The sequence below is a fragment of the Podarcis bocagei genome (genome assembly GCF_964188305.1).
Source record: "Podarcis bocagei genome assembly, chromosome: 7".
Lineage (NCBI taxonomy): Eukaryota > Metazoa > Chordata > Lepidosauria > Squamata > Lacertidae > Podarcis > Podarcis bocagei.
The window spans coordinates 28,100,236-28,120,776 of NC_138132.1; the positions used below are offsets into that span (position 1 = coordinate 28,100,236).

Sequence of the window (20,541 nt, forward strand, 5' to 3'; positions counted from 1 at the left end):
TTCATCGAAACAAGCAAAGGTTGTTGGTGTGGGCATCCGTCTGTCTCAAGAGACAACAGAGGATTCCTGCGGGCGTCAAGTCAAACTTATGCATTAGTGAAGGGAAGCTTTGCTTCTGCACGACTGTGGCATGATGGGAAGTTTTGCTTCTAAGCTTTTCTTCTGCACATGCTGCACAAACCGTTCTAATACTAAGACATTCCCTCATCATCCCAGATTGTTCAGTTCATATTGAGTTCATGAAAACATTATACTCTGACCTGTTCTTAATGCATAGTTGACCACATCTATCGGAATGTAATTGTTTAAGTCTTGCTATATCAATCACTAGTTATAATTTAATTAGGAGGTTTTCATGCCTGTCTAGTTCTGTGCTCCCTTTCCCAGCCTTTAATCTATTGGTGATTAATGCCTATATACATAACCTTTGCTTTGTACTTGTGTTAACCAATCAGCAATAAGCACATACGTGGCAATGCTGTAATATTCAATAAAAGGGACTCCCCGAGACTTGCTTGGGGGATGCTTCCCAGATGACACTTGCTACTCATCTGTCGCTCATTTCAACCCAACACATTAGCATCACTGAAGTGACCTCCCTGGGGTGCAAGCCTGGGCTGTGTGTATGGAGGTCTTGGGACAAGACCCCCCTCTCTGCCACACTGATGTGGTCCAAATGAAAGCAGAGTAATACATTTGGGCACCAGCTTGGCTGCAGGACTTGCTGGAAGGAGGCGTACAAGGCGCCATCCAACCTTCTTAGGGACTCCACTCCAGATTTGTGTAGGGTTGACTCTTTAGCCTTTTCTTCTCCCGAAGATTTCCCGCAAGGCAGCGGAGGTTTAGGATCAGAGTTTTCCTTCTCCTGGATGAGCTACCTTCCCAGGTGGACAAGCCCCATCTGCCCAGGGCAGAAGCAACAAAACCAGGCATGCGATGAGGAGGGAAGAGGTGAGGAGGGCACATGCAAGAACATGGCTTGTTCTCTCTTCCACCTGTTCCCCCGCACAAGAATACCTCATCCCATTCTAAATATCTGGCTGCACTCACAATAAGAGACGCTAAAGTCTGGCAAGATTTCTCTTAACCCACCAATGCACACTTAATGGATGAATGGAGAGCTCTAAGCAAAGTTAGTTGTTCTGAACACGGAACCCAAAGCAATTGTTCCTCAAGTAAGTCATGCAAACTGAATGGTTTCTGTGTGTCATCTGCTGCTCTTCTTCTTCCAGGCCCTTGAAAGTCTACTTTAGAGCATTCAATCAAATCAAGCGAAGCACAAGGCCCAGGGTCAGCCCAGCAGCTTGCCAGCTCATTTATTAAAAGGGACTCATTTGGAAGCTGGAGAAAGGTCACATTCAGAGCAGAATGCTAAAAATCCACAGTCACGGCTTACAAACATGAGCCGCTATAAGAGACGCAATTAGTTACATAAGCAGGTCAATAGGACAGTGGGGAGGTCTGCTCATCCGCTCCCAGACCTCCAGCTGAACTCCATCTTCTGCCAAAAGGACAGGATAAGAGTGCTGGTTCCACCACAAAAAATAAAAGTGACACTTATGTTCTACTACCATGAAATAGTTGTGTTTGAAGTCCCATGTCACATGCCAAATCACCCCCCCCCCCGTCTCAAGTTATCTACAGAATTTTCAGATGGGCTCCACGTCTCTCAGCCAGATTCCTCCATCTCGTCCAATGGTTGTGTGTGGACTTCGACTTTCTTAGGAGGTATATAGGACCCCATTCCAGCTGCTCTCTCTGCTTCCTCCTGTGTGTACGGCTCCTCACTCAGCTGCTTCAGTCTACAAAGCAAATAAATAAAATCAACTTAAGTCAAATGAGCTTGCAAACTTTGGAGCTCCACCTCCCACCCCGAAGCTGCTTAAACTGATTTACTTAAGTCTTAATAAAGCCAATTTCCACTACTTTTCTCCTTACAGTTGCATCCAGTGCTAGTACTACTCAAAGTAAAAAAAGGTAAAGGACCCCTGACAGTTAAGTCCAGTCACGAATGACTCCGGGGTTGTGGCGCTCATCTCGCTTTAAATGGCTGAGGGAGCCGACGTTTGTCCGCAGACAGTTTTTCCTGGTCGTGTGGCCAGCATGACTAAGCCACTTCTGGTGAAACTAGAGCAGCGCACGGAAACGCTGTTTACCTTCCTGCTGGAGCGGTACCTATTTATCTACTTGCACTTTGACGCGCTTTTGAACTGCTAGGTTGGCAGGAGCTGGGACTGAGCAACAGGAGCTCACCCTGTCGTGGGGATTCGAACTGCCGACCTTCCGATCGACAAGCCCTTGACTCAGTAGTTTAGACCACAGCGCCACCCACATCCCCTACTACTCAAAGTAGACCCATTTAAATTCATGGACCTAAGTTAGTCACATTCATTAATTTTAACTAGCATTGGCTACAGCCCATATTCTACCAACTGCATGGTTAAGAGCCATTTAGATGGCAGTGCTATAAGTCAAGGAGGATCCACTGATGCACCGAGATGGAAACTGTTCCACTGCATTCTTTCCCATTTCAAGAAATGTACTTATTTAATAAAATTAACTAGCAACATAATGAATACATTGCAAGTCAAACTGGACATCTAGAATGGATACCATATGATATCAGTCAAATGTAAAATCAAATCAGTACCGTATTTTTCGCTCCATAGGACGAACTTTTCCCGTCTTAAAAACTAAGGGGGAAAGTCTGTGCGTCCTATGGAGCAAATGCAGGGAGGAGGCAGGCAGGAAAAGCCCCCAAGAGCCACGCACAAACTTCGCACGGCTCTTGCGGGCTTTTCCCCAGGAGGGAGAAGGGACTGACGCGGCCAGTCAGTCCCTTCTCCCTCCTCTAGAAAAGCCTTGCGCAACCTCTCCAGCCGCGGGAAGCTGCGCAAGGCTAAAGAGGAAGCTAGGGCACCTCTAAAAACTAGGTGCGTCCTGTGGTCTGGTGCGTCCAATAGAGCGAAAAATACAGTATTTTGTCATTGTTGGTTTTTTTCAGGTGACTCTCCCAGGAAACAGACATGCTAAAATGAGTTAACAGTTTTCAGAAGAACAATCCATGAATCCTGGTTTGCACACAACACTAACTCTGGTTCCTTTCCTCTTCTGTGGGTCCTTAAAATATGTATCACAGGCTAAAGGTTAGGGAAGAGAGAAGTACACAAAAAACTATGTTGTGAAGGTGCCAGGCACATCTCTACAAAGAGGAAATCCCACCCCAAACTTCTGAGAGTAGCACAGATGCCAAGAGGGCCCCCACTGCCATCTTTTTCACTTACAGTGGTGCCTCGCAAGACGAAAAGAATCCGTTCCGCGATTCTCGTCGTCTAGCGATTTTTTTCGTCTTGCGAAGCAAGCCCATTGATTAGCGCTACAGCGGTCTAGCGGCTTTCCGTGATCAGCTGTTAAGCGGGTTTTTCAGCGGAACAGCTGATAGGCGGCTTAGGAAAAGGGGGGGAGCGAAAAAAACCCGCGGGGACGCGCAAGATTTTTTCGTCTTGCGAAGCAACCCCATAGGGCAATTCGTTTTGCGAAGCGCCTCCAAAACGGAAAACCCTTTCGTCTAGCGGGTTTTCCGTCTTGCGAGGCGTTCGTCTTGCGGGGCACCACTGTATTTTATAACAAACATATATTAACCAGACAGCACCCAGGCAACGTACATAAAATTAGTGAAGTGCTTTTCCAAAACGCTGTAAGGTTAAAAGAGCAGGGTGCATAGGCAAGCCTATGTGTCTACAGGTGTTAATTCCCTAGAGAAAAAGGCTATTCTGTATAATACACTGAATTCATATTACCTCTTTTTGTGAACCTTAGATCTGAAGTGATCCTTCATGCTTTTTAAATCAACGAAGTATCGCCTGTTGAGGGAGAAAAAGGAAAAAAAAGTTAAGCTGGTTGATGCCTATTGAAAAACAGAAAGTTCATTCCTAGAAATCATTTTGTTGACCTACATTTATCTGTGCCTATTGCAACGGCACCAAGCAAATATTTGAATGCATGAAAATGGACATCAGAACTGCAGGCTGAGCTTTCATGTCATTTCACATCACCTCAACCCTCTAAACCAGTGTTCGAAACTCCCATTGTTCTAGGTTCATTTTGCGACAGGGAATTTAGTTGTTTTGATTTTGTGTGGAGTGCCCTACCTGGGTGGATGGAGCAGCCAAGTAATTTCGTTGTCCCCAAGAGGGGGAAATGACAATAAAGATATTATTATTATTATTATTATTATTATTATTATTATTATTATTATTATTATTATAGCAGTTTCTGAGCTCTGGACGCAGTACTGCGCCTAGGATTTCAAATTAAAACTGCAGAGTGGAAGGAAAGGAGGACCTTTTTCTGCCTCCCTACTCCCAGCTACTCTCTGAAGACTGGAAAAGAGACCCTTTTATGAATATTAGGAGGGTGAGCAGGGGAAGAACTAGATCTTGTGAAAAATGAACATAATATTTTAGCTGCAGTTCATTCATTTTCAGCTTTGCATTCCTGTTATTAAAAAGCGCACCTAGACATTCAGTTGTTGTGCCCATAACCCAGGTTTAAGGTGCCATTTAGCTCCTAGCTTTCATATTTCAGTTTCTAGCAAAGCTCTAAACTTGTCCACTTTTCTTGGCAATGCAGAAGAAACTGCCCTGATTCTGCCCAGTTAGGAGTGCCGGATCCAGCAACATGTGCTCCCTCCCAGGAACAAATAGCCCCTTTCATTTTAACCAATTAAGGGATACATCAGTTAAGCTCCTAATGCAGGATTCTTCAAACTCAGCCCTCCAGATGTTTTTTGGCCTACAACTCCCATGATCCCTGGCTAGAAGAACCAGTCATCGGGGATGATGGGAACTGTAGTGTCAAAACATCTGGAGGGCCGAGTCTGAGGAAGCCTACTTTAAACTTTCGTATCTCTGTGCTAAAAAAAGAGCAGGGTCGCGCTCGAAGCGGCTTTCTTTTTTACGCAGGCGCTGTAAGCAAAAACGAAGTCGTAGCGAGACAAACCGAACCCCGGCCCCGCCTTTCCCCTTTACGCACGCGCAATGCAGGCAATAGTGCTGGGCGCTCCCAGGCATGTCAGGGTCCGGCTCTTGGCGCAGCAGCTTGGCCGATTTCTCAGGCAGCATATCCTCGTGGATCTGATCCAGATCCCGGCGCCGCCGCTTCGTCTTCCATTGGCGCGCCAAGGAATGTGCCTTGTGGGAGCCTGTCCGGCGACACCGGCTAGGGGCCATACTTCGCTCGAGAGGCTCACCAACGAGAGAAAGGAGGGAAGGGAACTTCCGCTTCCGGCGACTGTTCACAACGTCATCACATGCCGACACCCCTGAAACTTTTTTTTTTTAAGGTGGCGATTTGTAAACATCGCTTATTAATAAAGCAACTGTCTGCGCCTGCTGACATTATTGTGGATACCATAACTGAGCTCCCCTGTGTACTTTCTGTCTTCCCTCCTCCGTCCAGTTTAATGGGGCATAACTTGAACTAATATGTATCTATTTAAATTATTTATACGTATATTCTGCCAGTCCACAACATAGATGAATAAAACATATGTAACATAAGCTCAACAAAACAAGCTGAAACAAAGAAAACACAAGTAGGCTTGGGTTTTTTTAGGGTTTTTTTAAAAAATGTGTGATATCCAACATCATTTCAGTAGGTCCAGCTTTGGATGTCACTCGTAAAGTTACTGAAATTCAAATGAAGGACAGCAAGACCTAATAAAATAGACTTTTGACAAAGTCTTCCATGATATTCTTGCAGAGAAGCTGGTAAAACGTGGGCTGGACGAGGTAACTGTTATCTTAATAGACATAAGCAGTTGCAAGAGCAGAGTATTTTTTTATTTTAACAAAATATATATACTGTTTACTAGAACAAAATACCTCTGAGTGTTTTAAACATAAGCCTAAGGTTGCCTGCACATGGGATGGTGCCCATAAATGGTTTGAGACACTGAATGACGCTGGAACCACCTGTCCTTCCAGTGGTTTGCTTGACTGGTCATGGCCGATGTCCATTGGGACTGGTGGGACACAAGGCAGGGAGGCGAACAGTGATAGGCCAATCACCAGGAGCAGGCCCTTTTTAGTAGTGCCACTGACTCAATAGAATGTCCTTTAGAGGGAGGCCTTTATGGCCTCAACACTGACTGCATCTGGGTGTTTACCTAAAGGACATTCCATTGAGTTGGTGACCTGGCTTTTGAGGTCAGTCAACCTGCTGACAGTTAACTTTTTTAACATAGAGTTTTCCCTATTTTTAAGTGATTACTGTTTCTATTTATGCTAACAGGTAGGTTAGGAACATAGGAAGTTACCTTATATTGAATCAAACCCATTGGTCCTTCTAGTTCAGTATTGTCTACATTGCCCACTGCCTGGCAGCTTCTCTCTGGGGTTTCAGACGGAAATTCCCAGTCCTAGTTTGGAGATGCTAGGTATTGAAGCTGGGACCACCATCATGCAAGGCAGATGCTCCACCACTGAGCTATGGCCTTTCCCCTAAAGGCTAGTTTGTTTATTTTTAATTCTGTTCTGTTGTTGCATGTAATTTTTCAGCAGTTCGTGTTTATTGCTCTAATGATTCTATTAGCCACTTGGCCACTTGTTTATAAAATAAAGTAGCATCTAAATGTTAAAAAGCAATTAATATAAATATAGTCTTGGCCTGCAGATTTCCTGGCATGACTATGATTCTGGATCCACAGCTCTGCCTTGAAAACAAAACATCCATCCCAATTCTTTGTCTTTCCTTGGAAGTCCACTTTAAGTCTCGGAGATGAAAACGAGTGGAATGTAATTCCATAGGGAGATCATGTTGCAGCTCACCACTGATTAATGGCCCGTCACCGCAAAGGATGACCCTTTGACCTGTGTAACTGTTGTTTCTGGTGTTCAGCTAATCCTTCGTGAAGGAAATCTAAACCCCGAGGCCTGGCCATCAAAAGATCTCGTAGCACTCTTTGCAAGCAAAGGGCGATAACCCCAGTGTCCTGGCCAGGTTTCCGTGTGGGTCATTAGATTCGGCTGACCTAAATTTCCCCTGCAGTTTGAATTGGATACGGTGTTCTTTGTTTCCTGTCGTACAACCATTCCTATATATTATTGCCTAACCGAAATAGCAGATTTATGGTGTCCCTCGAAAGGGCTTCAGAATGCCAGTGGCACAAAAGGTGATGTACGTGTGCAAAATTATGAGCAATGTTTCACACTTGGGTGGATGGAGCTTAAAAGTCCCTGCGGAGGAAGACTGGATTAGAGATGTAGTCAGAATTGGTCTTGGGGCAATTCCATAGCAAGATCCCACTGATGGTGCTGGGACACTGAGGAATCAGCATTCCATAGTTTCTTTGGGCTTCCCCAGTAGTGAAGTTAAACAAATGCTGTTTATTGATTTGCTTGCTAATTCATTCTCCTGTTTGACAACAGCAGTTCTCACAAAATGGCATATTTGTAACTACAATCTATAGATGAAACACAGAGTAAAAAGTAGCTAATGACTATGTAGAATTACTGCAGTCAATTACTTGAGAATTCATTCTGACACTAATGAAGTCCTGTTGATGTGGACACCTAGGTGCAGAAAGAACTGTGAAACACACCGAAAAAGCAGTAGCATCGCTGTGCTCGGAGGCAGTAATGTGAACACACCCTAAATCCATCCTGGATTCGTTTCCCACCCCAAAAATTAACTAGGGAAGATGTTGTAGTGTGAGAGACATGTAATAAAGGTTGAGCTGGGCCACGTAGGAGGGAAATGTAATGCACTTTCCCATGGGTTAAACAGGGATAGCCAATGTGGTGCCCTCCAGATGGTACTGAGCCCAGGCATTTAGCACTCACAGATCTATAACAATAGAGTGTCTGGGGCAAACCAGCTAGATGGGCAGGGGATAAATAATAAAATTATTAAAATTATAAATATAATACCACCACAACAGTAAAACTAAATAAATCAACAATTAACAGTTCACTTAGATATATTTCGTGTATAACTTTAACTGGTGGTAACCATTAGTTTTGTGGTGAAAAATTTCTTACTTTTTCTACCATACAGTATCTGTATTTTCTTAGAACAGAACCTGCCTGGTACAGGAAGCTGCATAGCAGCTACTGAATAGCTTAACTATAAATTTTCCCCAACTGTGTTGCAATTTAAAAATAATAATAATAATTAACAGTTCACTTAACACATCGGAATTTAAGTGAGCATAACGCTTGCCAGTAGGTCAATTTAAAATACCCAAAGTATCATCAAAGCTAATTACTTTTGTACCTAGCAAATCCCCCATCAATCTTTTATACCTCAACTGTGAAGGTCAGAAAGCCCCCCTCCCCTTGATTTCTTTTGGAAATGGCCATCCCATGATGGCAAGAAGTTAGTCAGGTCCATTAATTTCAACAGGGCAACTTTGAGTAACACTAATATGGATATGACCTATAGTGCCCACCTGGCCTCTACCAGCCAAGGGAGCACCAACCTTTCTGGATAGGCCCATCCACACTGTCACTGGGCCACAGCTCAGTGGTGGTAGAGCATCTGCTTTGCATACAGAAGGTCCCAGGTTCAGTCTCTGGGAATGTCCCCTGTCTGAAACCCTGATGAGTCATTGTTAGACAATGCTGAGCTAGGTGGATCAATGGTCTGACTTAGTATAACGCAGCTCCCTATGTTTCTAAGTAGGTACTATGCTGAGAGTTCCCTTGAGCCCAGAGTCAACCCTAGATGAAGAACCTTTGTTCAAGTACGGGCTCGTTGTGAGTTTATGAACAGCATTGTGTGTCCAGTTCTAACACACATTATGTGATTTGTAGGCACAAATCTGACCCCTGCCATATTTTTTTCCCTCCTGAATTAAGCATTCACACAGCAACAGTGATTTCACTTTGAGTGATCCTTGAAGGACGAGAACTCTGTGGGTCACCACACTGCCCTGAGCACTACTGTTCCCAGCGCAACTCAGCTCGGGGAGAGGCACACAGTGGAGCATTATCGGCAGCATCAAGCATAGCCAATATGGATCTGTGCATTTAGGATGTGGCTGTCAGAGCAGGACAAAGGAACAACCGCCAGTCAGTGAACTACTCGCGATCACGTTACTTGCACCAGGCCGGGAAATCAATAATACATTTACAGGCATGTAAAGGCAGCAGACAGGCATCTGTGATTAGCCGCGGGGAGAAGAAAGATGGGCAATGGAAAGACAACCCATCCTTTCATCGCTCCTACAATCGGAGCATGAGTTGGGGGTGAAGGAGCTAGGAGAGCTTGATAGTTTTAACAGCAAGCAAAGAACCAGCACCCCTTGTTTGCAACTTGCACGAAGCTGTTCTGGGGCAGGAGTCGAAGCTTCCTGTTTAAGGCAGAAACTAAATCTGCAAAGGAGAAGACGACACAGGTCTGCGAGGCTATCAGCCCTAAGAAATAATTTAGCTGCCAGGCACTATTTTGAGAGCCTGTTGCTGAGCTACCGCATTCCAAAGTCCTTTTTTTTTGCTGGAGATCAGTTACAGGACTCAGACAATGGAGAGTAATACAAGAGCGTAGCGTTGCCAGAATGAGGCTTTCCTCAAGACTTGAAAGTAGAAGATTCTGCATGGGGGTGGTAGGGGGACTCAGGAACTGTGAGGGGAGCACATCACTCTTCTGAATAAGAGGGGACTCTACACCAAGCAAGGGTGCAGCTACTAAGTTCAATGTTAGTGAGAGAACTAGCTAACAAAGATTCACGTCTCAAATCTGGAATTGAAAGAAGTCCAGCGGGTCTTTTTGGCAAAAGAGGCTGGAGATGGGATGCATAAAGGGTGATCGGAGGAGTCAGATTGTTGGGATCCGTGTCCACTGCATTTTCATCTGTTCCAGGGGCCTTCATTGACGGAATTCATTGGTATTCTGGGTCAGTCATGGATCCGATTCCTCTCAGTTCTTTGAGATGTACATTGGAAGCTTCTGAAATTTTAATGAAGACACCAGATCCGAGAAAGAGGCAGCCAGTGACAGGTGTGAATTTGCAGGGCGCACAAGCATCTGCCTGAGCTCCTGGTTCCCTGCAGAGTCTCCGAAGCAGCTGGGCACAGAGGCCCAATGGCAACCGGAACCTGACCCGCTTAGACTTGGAAGAGAATCCAAAGTGGGGACTGTAAGCCCCCAGGCTTCCAAACTGCCGGGATCTCAGGGGCTTACTTACTGTGAGACGCTCTAGCTCCTGGGAGAAGAACCTGAGAGTAAGCGGGGCCAGGATGACTCAGGGATTCTGGAAGGTCTACAAGGCCAAAGTTCTACAGACCCTTGGCGGAGAGCTGCCGGAAGAGGAACTCCAGGATGAGGTAGAGGCATCCTCAGCTGGGCCCTTTCCCCTCCTTTGGTCATTGAGCGTGGGGTAGCAGCAGGCAATGGGTTGCCCTCTCTTAATTTATGGCAGGCAAGGGGAACCTAAGGCCCTCCAGATGTTGCTGGACTCCAGCTCCCATCAGCCCTAGCCAGCACAGACAAAGGATGATGGGAGTTGTAGTCCATCTGAAAGGCCATAGGTTCTCTGTGCCTGATTTATGGGGAAGAATAAGATGTCTATGAACTGGGGTCATGCCCCCTGGTTAAAGAAAACTCGTGATCACATGCATTTTAGTTGATCCATTTATACATTAACCTACTTCTGGCACTCTTCAGGTGTTGTGCTGGACTTCATCATCCCATACCATTTGTTATGCTGGCTGAGGTAGATGGAAGTTGGCAGCCCAGTGACATCCAGAGGGCACAAGGTTGGGGAAGGCTGGCTATTTAAATCTAAGAAATGTGATTGGGGGGGGGGAATTCTAAAGAAAGAAGCATAGATCTAAAGAAAGAAAAGAGTCCGTTCTTTGTTTTCAGATAACACAGATGAGTCTGTCTTGTACATAAAAGCCATTGTCTGAGGGGAGGCATTCCCATTCATTCTCATACATGACAGAATACTTCTTCTAAGATGGAGTTTGCCATCTGTTATTTTTTTGTATAAGAGCTTGTATTGGAAATAATTAAATGTTTACTAATAAGTAAATAAACACCTGCTGGCCGATAATTGCCCCCCCCCCCTTTTTAGCTGATTGAAATGTTTAAAGTGATTTATTTAATGGATTAGTTGACAAAAAGCTAAGGCTTTACTAGAAAGGAAATTGTCTTTGGTAGGGCAGAAACTACATTATGAAACTGGTGGAGGGAGACTGGCAAACACAGGGAGCAGAGGGAGAACAGGAGGCCACACCCATAACATACATTTAAAGCACTATTATACCACTTTATCAGAGAATGCTGGGAACTGTAGTTTGTTAAGGGTGCACAGAGCTACAATGCACAGAGTGGTTTAATAATCAATCCCTCTTCAGTTCAGGCCCCAGCAGGAAAAAGCTTTTTCCACACTGCCGTAGATTGTTGTCCAAAAGGGCTACACCTGGACTATTCCATCAAGTCTCCTCCAGCACTCCTGAAGCTGATTTCTTGTTTCAGAGAGATAACCCTGAACTGATGGAAACCACTGACTCAACCCTGCTGACAGAGGAGGGGTCAAATCCTGTTTCTCAGCTGGCACGGCGGGTAAGGACCAGTAGTTATTTCTCTCCAGAACTCAAGTTGCTTTTGAGCTTGGAGCTGTAATCGGTGGTGGCCTTATTAGACCCCAAAGCAGGCCTGCCTGGCATAATGCTGGCCTCAGCCAATCAACCCACTAATGCTGTATTGTGTGGTTGCTGAGTGACTGACAGGTCTCAGGTAACTTGTGTTGGTGGGTGCCCATCGGGGCTGGTTGCACAGAAGACAGGGAGCTGACAGTAGGTGGCACCAGAGACAATGTCCCCATCCTCCTTCCTGCAGAGTTCTACCAGGCAACACTGAAACTAGTGACTGATGCCACTTCATGGAATGATTTGTAGGTGAGAATGCTGAGGGCAGACTGAGGTTGGTGAGGCAATGCCCCATTCACCCAAAAGAACCAACCTCTACTGCAGGCAACTAGCAAAAATGAGGTGTTTACTGGCACACACACCCCAAACAGGCTGTGTTCAGTATGCATCAGCATATGACTGTTACATATATGGGGTGGGGGTCAACTTATTTGCAGTGAGTGTCAATTGCTTAGCTGTTCTTTCATAATTCCACCCTACCCCATTTCTGCATGTATCAGCATTTAAAATAATACTAACAATAATTATGAGAAACTATATTTAAAGATATATTAAATTACATACGTAAATGTATAGCAAAATTTAGACGAGGGCAAAAACATTGAGTGCATCCTCCTGAAAAGACCACATGAGAACCACTGAATATTGTGTGAAACATATCTAAACTGTGGTCTATGTGGAGCTCCACTGAGTCATGACCTTGTAAAATAATTTCAATTGCCTGTTGTTTCCTGGGAGGGCTAACGGGACTGCAGACAGACATATGAATGTGTGGTCATCGTGTTGAGGAAATGGGGCAAAATACTGGGTCAGGGGAGGGGCTCTCAATGGAAAGCAGCCACCCACCCACTACAAGTCAGCAGCATAATAAGTTTAGTAAGTGTCAAAGGCTTGTCACTCATCAGTGCTTTGCACACAGCGAAAGCAATAGACTGCAGCCAGAGTACAGGAGCACTTCACACTAAGCAATTGGGTTGAATACTCACAGCACTCTGTTCCTTTCGTTTCAGCTCCACATGTAAAAAGGAATAAAGACGGACTTTTTGTTTTTAAATGAAAGCTAAAACTTCAGGGAAAGGGCCAGGAATTTCCCACTATCTAGCACGTATGACCCTGGGTGTGGTTAGTAGACCCTGATCTCCCTCCCTCTTCTCCCATCTCCCTCTGCAGGTCCAGGGAGTTGGAGTCAAAGGCTGGAGAAGTGTCTCATCTTTGTTCAGCCGGGAAGACGAACATAAGTTGCTGGCTCCTGAGCCTTGTCCTGACCAGTAAGTGAAATCCTTCCCTAATTCCACCCCTCCCCTCCCCAATGTTTCTTTCTCAAAGAACCAGCTAGTTCACAAGACTGTTTATCACATGAGAATCACAACTCTTCCATGGTAGTTTGGCTGAAAGGGACAGAGAAGTTTCCCACTGCAGCATATCCACAGAAGCCTCTGAGTGCCTAGAGTGGCTGCTGGTTCTCACAGCCACAACAGGCTCTCGTGGCCGGAGAACCTCCATCCAGCCCTCAAATTGCCCCACACTCTGGGCTAAGAGGGAGCCACCACCTACTCACACACTCATGGCCATGTTTTAAGGAAGAAGAAAATTACAGTACAGTTTCCTTTCCCCCCTTTTTTTAAACCTCCCAGGGTTGGCTCCTCTCTTGCCTACAGTTGGCAAGGAAAAGAGCAGGAGAAAGCTGACATTAGAAGAGAGAGAATGTGGACATGTACGGGATAACGGCGGCCAGAATTTTAGTAGCAAGAAATTGGAAAAATACAACAATACCTAACACAGAAGATTGGCAAATCCTAATGGTAGAATACCTGCAGCTAGCAAAGGTGACAGGAAGGATAAGAGGCCAAACAAAACAAATAGTCTATAAGGAATGGAGAATTTTTAAAGAATACTTTAAAAATTATGGTATAAAAGGAAACCTCTTGGTAGAACTAGAATGACCCTTGTATAAATATAAGTTCGCAGGGATGTAAAAAGAAACTATATAAGAACTGTGCGGTATAAGGTAATCAATAGATAAAGTACAGTGAGACTAATTGGAAGTCACTTTTAATTTTTCTCTTCACAAGTTTCATAATTATTTGCATTGTTGGGTGTATAAATTATGTTTGTTATATTATTATTGTTGTTTCTTATATTGTTGTTTGTTTGTTTTTTTCTGTTTGTTTGCTTGTTTGTTTGTTTTTCTTTTTTCTTTCTATAAATGTGTTTATTTTAAAACAATAAAGACATAATCTCAAGAGAGAGAGATAGAGAGAGAGAGAATGTGGAAAGGAAAGTACTGGGGCAGCACCATCCTTGCTCCTTTCTAGAAACTAGCTTTTGGGTGCTTCCTGAGAATCTGTTAATTGATCAATAAATTGCGCCCAAGGACGTGTTATCCCACACTTTCCAGTGCATTTCCCCATAACTTTCCTTACTGCAAAATGTCTGATCCTTAGGGGAAGCAGGTTGGTTGCACAAGACCTCCCAATCTGGGTGATTAGCAGGTGGGTGCGGCTTGGGGGAAATGGTCTTTTGGGCCTAATTCAGCCCATGGGCCATAGGTTCCCCACCTCTATTCTAGACAGAATGCCACAAAGGCATAGGTAGCTTTCTGCTGTGGAACCAGCAACGCTTCTGAAACATTCTTATTGGAAGGGACCCTAGCTCAGTGTCATAACACAGGCTTCACATGCAAAAGGTCCAGGTTCATTCTCTTCTCTTCTCTTCTCTTCTCTTCTCTTCTCTTCTCTTCTCTTCTCTTCTCTTCTCTTCTATTTAATTTTTAATTTTTAATTATTTTACCAGGTTCATTCTCCATGTAGGGCTGAGCAAGGCTTCCTATCTGAAAGTCAGGCCCCTTCTGTACTACACACTTAAAGCACAACCATACCTCTTTAAACAGTCATGGCTTCCCCAAAGAATCCTGGTAACCAAGGGTGCTGAGATATTTTGGGGGGACCCCTATTCCTTTCACACAGCTACAGTTTGCAGAGTAGTTTAACAATCTGTCCATATTCCCAGGAAACTCTGGGAATTGTGCTTTGGGGGCAGGATTCAACTGAACTGAATAAAAAATTGCCCAAAGTTCCACTGGAACTTAATTCACAGTCATTTTGCATAAGTCAGAGATTTTAGAATTATGTGAATTAGCTAATCTGAGCCAGTTCATTCAAAGCCACTGCCTGCACCTCTTTCCTTCCTAAATTCTCCTCTTGCTTTCACAGCCCACTGGCAGCCAGGCCAGAAGAGGACTCCCCTTCTGAAAAGAAGACATCTGGCCTTTGGGACGTCTTTGCCACAAAGTGGCAGCAAACTTCAGCTCTGGAAAAGGCAGCTTCGAAGGCTGAGAGTGGAGACCAGATGTCTGAGGGCATTGGGGCATCGGGAGAAATGGCGGCTGAGGAAGCCAGCTGCACCAGCCTGGACAACGACCTTCGAGAAGCTGAAGGGGTGGCCTTCAAGTGGAGCTTCCTGACCAGCAAGCTGGCTGAGATAAAGAACAAAAGTGCCTCTAAGAGCAACTAGGAATGAATGTGAAAGAAATGGACTTTGTGACATAAGAGACAACCTATTTCCATGCAGGGCAAGCGTTTTTAGCTTCTCTGCACCCCTGTTTCTCCAGGTATCTTTGACAGAACAGTCAGAGATGATGTGAAAGTCCCAGGGCCAGAGCTCAGTGTTATATAACCCTCAAAACATTAGGATGCCCCAAATGTGTGTGCTTCGTGTATCAAACCATATCCATTCCATCTCTCCCCTTCTCTGAACATTGTTTTCTTGAGATAAAAAAATAGACAGGTTGAAGCTTCTGCCAGAGGTTTTCTGCCCAGCAAGGATAGAGTTTGGACAGTCTCATTGTTTTCCAGGCTTGCATGGTTTGACGACACTCCTGTGTGTTTTCTAAGGAAGCTTCCTCCTCCTGAGTGCTGATCACCCAAGTGTCCAATCAAAGTGTGGAGGAGGCAGCAGGGGATCCTGAGTCAAAATGGTGCATTGGATAGACTGAGAAGACCTGGATTCAAATCCCAGATCAGCCACAGAAGCTGTGGGCAAGTGACCATCTCTCAGTCTAACCTCCCTTGTAGAGTTCTTACGAGGACTGAATGGGATAGCTCCATGCATTTTGTCCTTGGAGGATGACTGGGCTACAGGGGTTTTCAATAGGAAATAAACAAATCCTTGCATCAAGACCCTTCCTAATGGGACCAGCAATGGCGCCCCAGCACTGACAGGCTGACCTTGCAGTTGAAGAATGGCTCTGTGGTGTTCGAATCCCAGGATCTGAAGCAAAAGGGCCTTAGCTCAGTGGTAGAGCACCTGCTTTGCATGCAGAAGGTCCTGGGTTCAACCTCCCCCCCCCCCCGCAGCCCCAGGTGGAGCTGGGAGAGAAACCTTCCTGAAATTCCAGGGAGCTGCTGCCAGTCAGTGTAGACAATACTGAACTAGGTGAGCCAATTACCTGACTTGCTAGAAGGCAGCTTCCTAAGATATAGGCTGCTTGGCTCCGACATTTAGATGGTCTGATTTGGTATAAATCAGCTTCTCATGTTCCTAGCCTAAGAGGATCTGGCTATCAGCCCAACTGGGCAAGAAGCAGGAGCATAGTCTAAAAAGAGCCAGGTGAGACTGACCAGGGGCTCATCACTGAAAACCCCAGATGGAGACCCTTTCTCTATGGGGGCCTTACACTAGATCAGGCATAGGCAAACTCCAGCCCTCCAGATGTTTGGGACTACAATTCCCATCATCCCTGACCACTGGTTCTGTTAGCTAGGGATGATGGAAATTGTAGTCCCAAACATCTGGAGGGCTGGAGTTTGCCTATGCCTGCACTAGATACACACTCGCAATCTAGAACAGTGGAGGATTGGGGGTGCAGATCTTGCTATGGCTATCATCATGCTCCAGTCACACAACTCAAGGCAAACTTCTAGTGAGCAACTTGCCCTGACAAGGGCTGGAAATGCCTCCAGCCCATCTTTCTTGGGCTTCATCCCCTTGTGGGGAGCTAGAGCCTCCAAAGACGGGCACTTCTTCTGCATTCTTCTGCATTCCACGGACTCTTGCCTGCCACACTCCCTGCACCATGGAATGGACAAGGCAGTTTGGGCGGCACTTGGTTCCTTGAGCCTACAGGAAGGCGCCCGGGGGGGGGGGGTTCAGTTTCAGCTTCTGTCAGCTGCTGATCACCAGCATCAGAGTCAGAGCCAGGAATGCAACATCTTAACCAGTGACACTGCAGCTTCCAACTCATCGTCCTGGTTACTGCTGGACTCTGGGATTATGACACTTAATCCATAGCCTGTCGACAGCCTAGGACTACCACTCACATCAAGGAACTTAGGTTCGTTGGTTCATCCATCCATCCATCCATCCCTATACCACATTTTCTCTCCTGCTAAGGTATTCCTTTGGCAGCAGGGATGGGGAACCTGTGGCCTTCCAGAGGTTGTTGGAATACAGCTCCCATTGTCCCTGACCATTGGACATGCTGGTTACCTGGGCTGCTGGGAGTTGGGGTCCAACAACTTCTGGAGGACCATGTTAGCCACTCCTGTCTTAGGGACATGGCTTTGAAATGACCAGGGGATCAGTGGCAGAGCATCAACTTTGTACACACAGAAGGTCCCAGGTTCAACCCGTTTCAAAGAACCAGGTGATGCAGAAGAGAGCTTTGCCTGAAATCTGGGAGCCACTGCCAATCAGAGTAGACAGTACTGGATTGGACCGGTTAATGGCCTGATTCAGTATGAGGCAGTTTCATATGTGAACTTCCCCAATTGCCCCAAGAGCAGATATTCTTTAGTTACCAAAGTTTCCTCTTTTAACTAAAATAAAAAAAATCCTTCCAGTAGCACCTTAAAGACCATCTAAGTTAGTTCTTGGTTAGTTAGTCCTCTTTTAACTGATGTTGTTGGACTGCAGCTCCCATCATTCCTGATCATTGCCCATGTTAGCAGGGGCTGATGGGAGCTGGAGTCCAACAACAGCAGGAGGGCCATGGCTTCCCCAGCCCTGTTCCAAGGGAACAGAAAGTCACCAAGGGAAGACTCAGGGTTTATCTACACTTACCATTTCTCTAGTCTTTCCATGCATGGTCTGTGCTTTAAAGCTCTGTGTCTGAGCACGCTTCTTTTTGCTCCGGTGCTTTGAGAAAACCCACTCTTTAAAGCTTGGTCAGAGCAAATGCCAATCCATGGAAAACCCAAATTGACATTTGCTCTGATTGAGCACTAAAGAGCGGCTTTTCACAGGAGAAAGCTCATGCTTACATATGTGCTTGGATGTAGAGATTTCAATTGTGGACCTATGCCTGGAAAAAGCGAGGGAAAAGGTAAATATGGATAAGCCCGGAGAGAGCATTGGCTTTGCATTCTTGAGTCCGTCACTGAAGATGCTCTATTATCCAACTCTCCTTTCACAAAGTATCTCCATCGGTGCTGGCTCCATTATGCAGCAAGGAAGGGCCTTTGGGTTTGGGGTGCCCTTTTGCTGCCTTGTTACCAGCTGGCGACTGGGTGAGTGGGGGCAGTTCAGCAGCCTTCCCTGGGTTCTGGCCTGCAAGCTGAGCAGAAAGGGGGCATGTCTACCTTGACCGTTCATGGTGACCCTCTTATTTGCAGAATCTTTCTCTGGATTTTCATTGACAACTGTATAATAATAATAATAATAATAATAATAATAATAATAATAATAAACAGGAATGAGCAAAAATGGTCTCTTAAAATTCTCCGTGCCATTCGTGGTCAACAAATTTTGAGAGTGGGGATTGTTGATGCATATTATTGGAATGGGGAGATTAAATTTTCCCAATAGTTTATATCTATCTATCTATCTATCTTCTGGGGAATTTTGGCTCACTTGAGCAAAACTCTGCTGTTAGGAACGGGAATTGTCCCCTGTCTGGAAGTGCTGCTGCCAGACAGTGTAAATACTGAGCTATATGGACCAAGAAGCCCGACTCCGTATAAGACAGCTTCCTGTGTTGTTCTATGTTCTTTTTGGTGGATGAGCAGTGGTGGGCTGGTGCCCATTGGGTGGAAGGTGGGGAGCCCAACAGTAGGGGGAGCCAAAGTCAACGACAGGCAGTGCCAACTGATTTTGGTTTTGTCCCCATCCGCCTCCCTGCTGAATTCCACCAGGGCACTTGGGTGCTGGCTGCCCCATTTGCCCTGTGGCCAGTCTCCACTGGATATGAGAATCAACAGACAATGAGAGAGGGGGCCTCCCATATCCAGTGGAGACTGGCCAGTTAAACCACTTTAAGACTGGATCCGCAGTTGCATCCAAAATACATGGATGACAAAGTTGCAGGCACCATTCTACTGAATGTCCCCCAGCTATTCAGGAGAAAGATGGAAGAGGTTGAATTCAGTTGTAGCTGAAGATTAGGGGTGCAGCTGAAAGCAAGAGGAAACCAATCACAGGGTATTGAAGTAAAAGGTTCAGGGTGGAATGGATCAGGTTGTGCTTGTGCTTTTAGGGCTGTGCCGAAATTTATCAGAAAATAATTTTCTGGCAAATTTTTGAATTTAATCTCTTCCAACTTTCTCCTGAATAATTTAGTCTGTGTAATTTAGTCTGCTTCTACTAATTATGAGGGCTAGAAACCTGGGTTTGTTTTAACATGAAATCCAAGATTCTCAGGAGGTGGATTTGAAGAGAATCCTGCTAGTCTCCCAAGTAAAGGCAGGTACAGTCTTGACATAAGATGATCTTCCTGTATTCCTAGGGCTGCCACAAGGTGGCAGTATTTGTACAGTCTCGGGAAGCAAAAGAGGAACAGCTAGGACTCAGCTATACAGCTGAAAATAAAATGTTCTGAATGTGTTGTAAAGTTCAATATACAATTGTGACACTAGATGGCGACTGTGAGCTATAGCAAATTCAATGCATTTTTCAAAACGGTTTTTAAAAAAACATTTTCACAATGTTTTTTAACAATGTGTGTAGATTCCACTCTATTTGCAACTTTCCATGCATTACATGGCAGAAACCCAGGTTTGTTACATAGCACATACGGTTTTAAGAAATAAATAAATGGAGGCAGAGCCTAACACAATGAGACTTGGGACCACCAAACCTTTCCTCCTCCCCATGCTGCGGTCTCAGGAAAATCCCCACATTCCCTGCAAAACTTCTATTCATCTGGATGGAACGTTACCACTGCTTACTTCTGGAGTGAACAGCATCAGCATGAAGGGGTTAGTTTTGTTGGAAACACGGTACAGGGTGGAAAAGGTTAAACCCTCCCTCCTCTGTGGTCTTGATCACCAGAGCCCTCCTGTAGCTGCTATTTGAAAACAACCACCAGCGGCAGATAACGTGAAACGTAATCACACGTTTCATATATCCCCTAGTTTGGCCATAATCAGAGAGGCTGTGGAACTCTTAGGGTGCTGAACTTTTACAATGGCATCCACGTTTACACACTTTTCAAATGAAGCCCAGGACCAGCCCAACCATAGGGCAAAATGAGGCAGCTGCCTCGGGGGGGGGGGGCAGATGCTGAGGAGTGTCAGTCAGGTGTCAGAGTGTATAAAACCCTGCATGTCACATGTCCTGCCATTAAACTAGCTGTGGAGAGACACCAGCATTATACTCATGGATGGCAAGGTACCCACCAGTACTGTCTATGGTGCCCACAGAAGGTTTCAGTAACTATCCCTTCAGAACCCCACAGTGCACAAGAGACCCCTTGCTCTTCCTGCTCTGCACTGGATCAGCCCCACCTACAATGAAAACGCCCCCTGAAGCAGGCCCATATTTCACTGTCTACTTTCCTAACCATTATGAAAAGAGAAGAGGTACAAAGAGCGTCTCTCTGTGGTCATATGTGGCAGTGGGCAGCATAGGTATCTTTCCCTCTCTGAAGTGCCAGCTAATGGGAGTTGCC

General features: G+C 45.4%; 2 protein-coding genes across 4 annotated transcripts; one reads left to right on the forward strand and one right to left on the reverse strand.

Annotated features, from left to right (window-relative positions):
- Window positions 1–1,291: 1,291 nt before the first annotated feature.
- On the reverse strand, window positions 1,292–9,007 carry ZNF593 (zinc finger protein 593). Its single transcript, XM_081204114.1, has 4 exons — window positions 8,869–9,007; window positions 5,035–5,323; window positions 3,801–3,863; window positions 1,292–1,802 (listed from the first exon to the last, which is right to left on the reverse strand). Exons 1-4 carry the CDS (start codon window positions 9,002–9,004, stop codon window positions 1,670–1,672), a joined length of 621 nt encoding a protein of 206 aa, XP_081060240.1. The 5' UTR covers window positions 9,005–9,007; the 3' UTR covers window positions 1,292–1,669.
- LOC308592544 (uncharacterized protein C1orf232) lies at window positions 5,746–15,481 on the forward strand. 3 transcript variants are annotated; one of them, XM_081204117.1, is made up of 4 exons: window positions 5,746–6,209; window positions 11,485–11,571; window positions 12,828–12,925; window positions 14,870–15,481. In XM_081204117.1, the coding sequence occupies exons 2-4, from the start codon at window positions 11,503–11,505 to the stop codon at window positions 15,168–15,170; spliced, it is 468 nt and encodes a 155-aa protein (XP_081060243.1). In that variant the 5' UTR covers window positions 5,746–6,209; window positions 11,485–11,502; the 3' UTR covers window positions 15,171–15,481. The 3 variants fall into 3 exon arrangements, with proteins under 3 accessions (XP_081060243.1, XP_081060241.1, XP_081060242.1); XM_081204115.1 differs by lacking the exon at window positions 5,746–6,209 and adding an exon at window positions 9,130–10,328; XM_081204116.1 differs by lacking the exon at window positions 5,746–6,209 and adding an exon at window positions 10,418–10,717.
- Window positions 15,482–20,541: the final 5,060 nt, after the last annotated feature.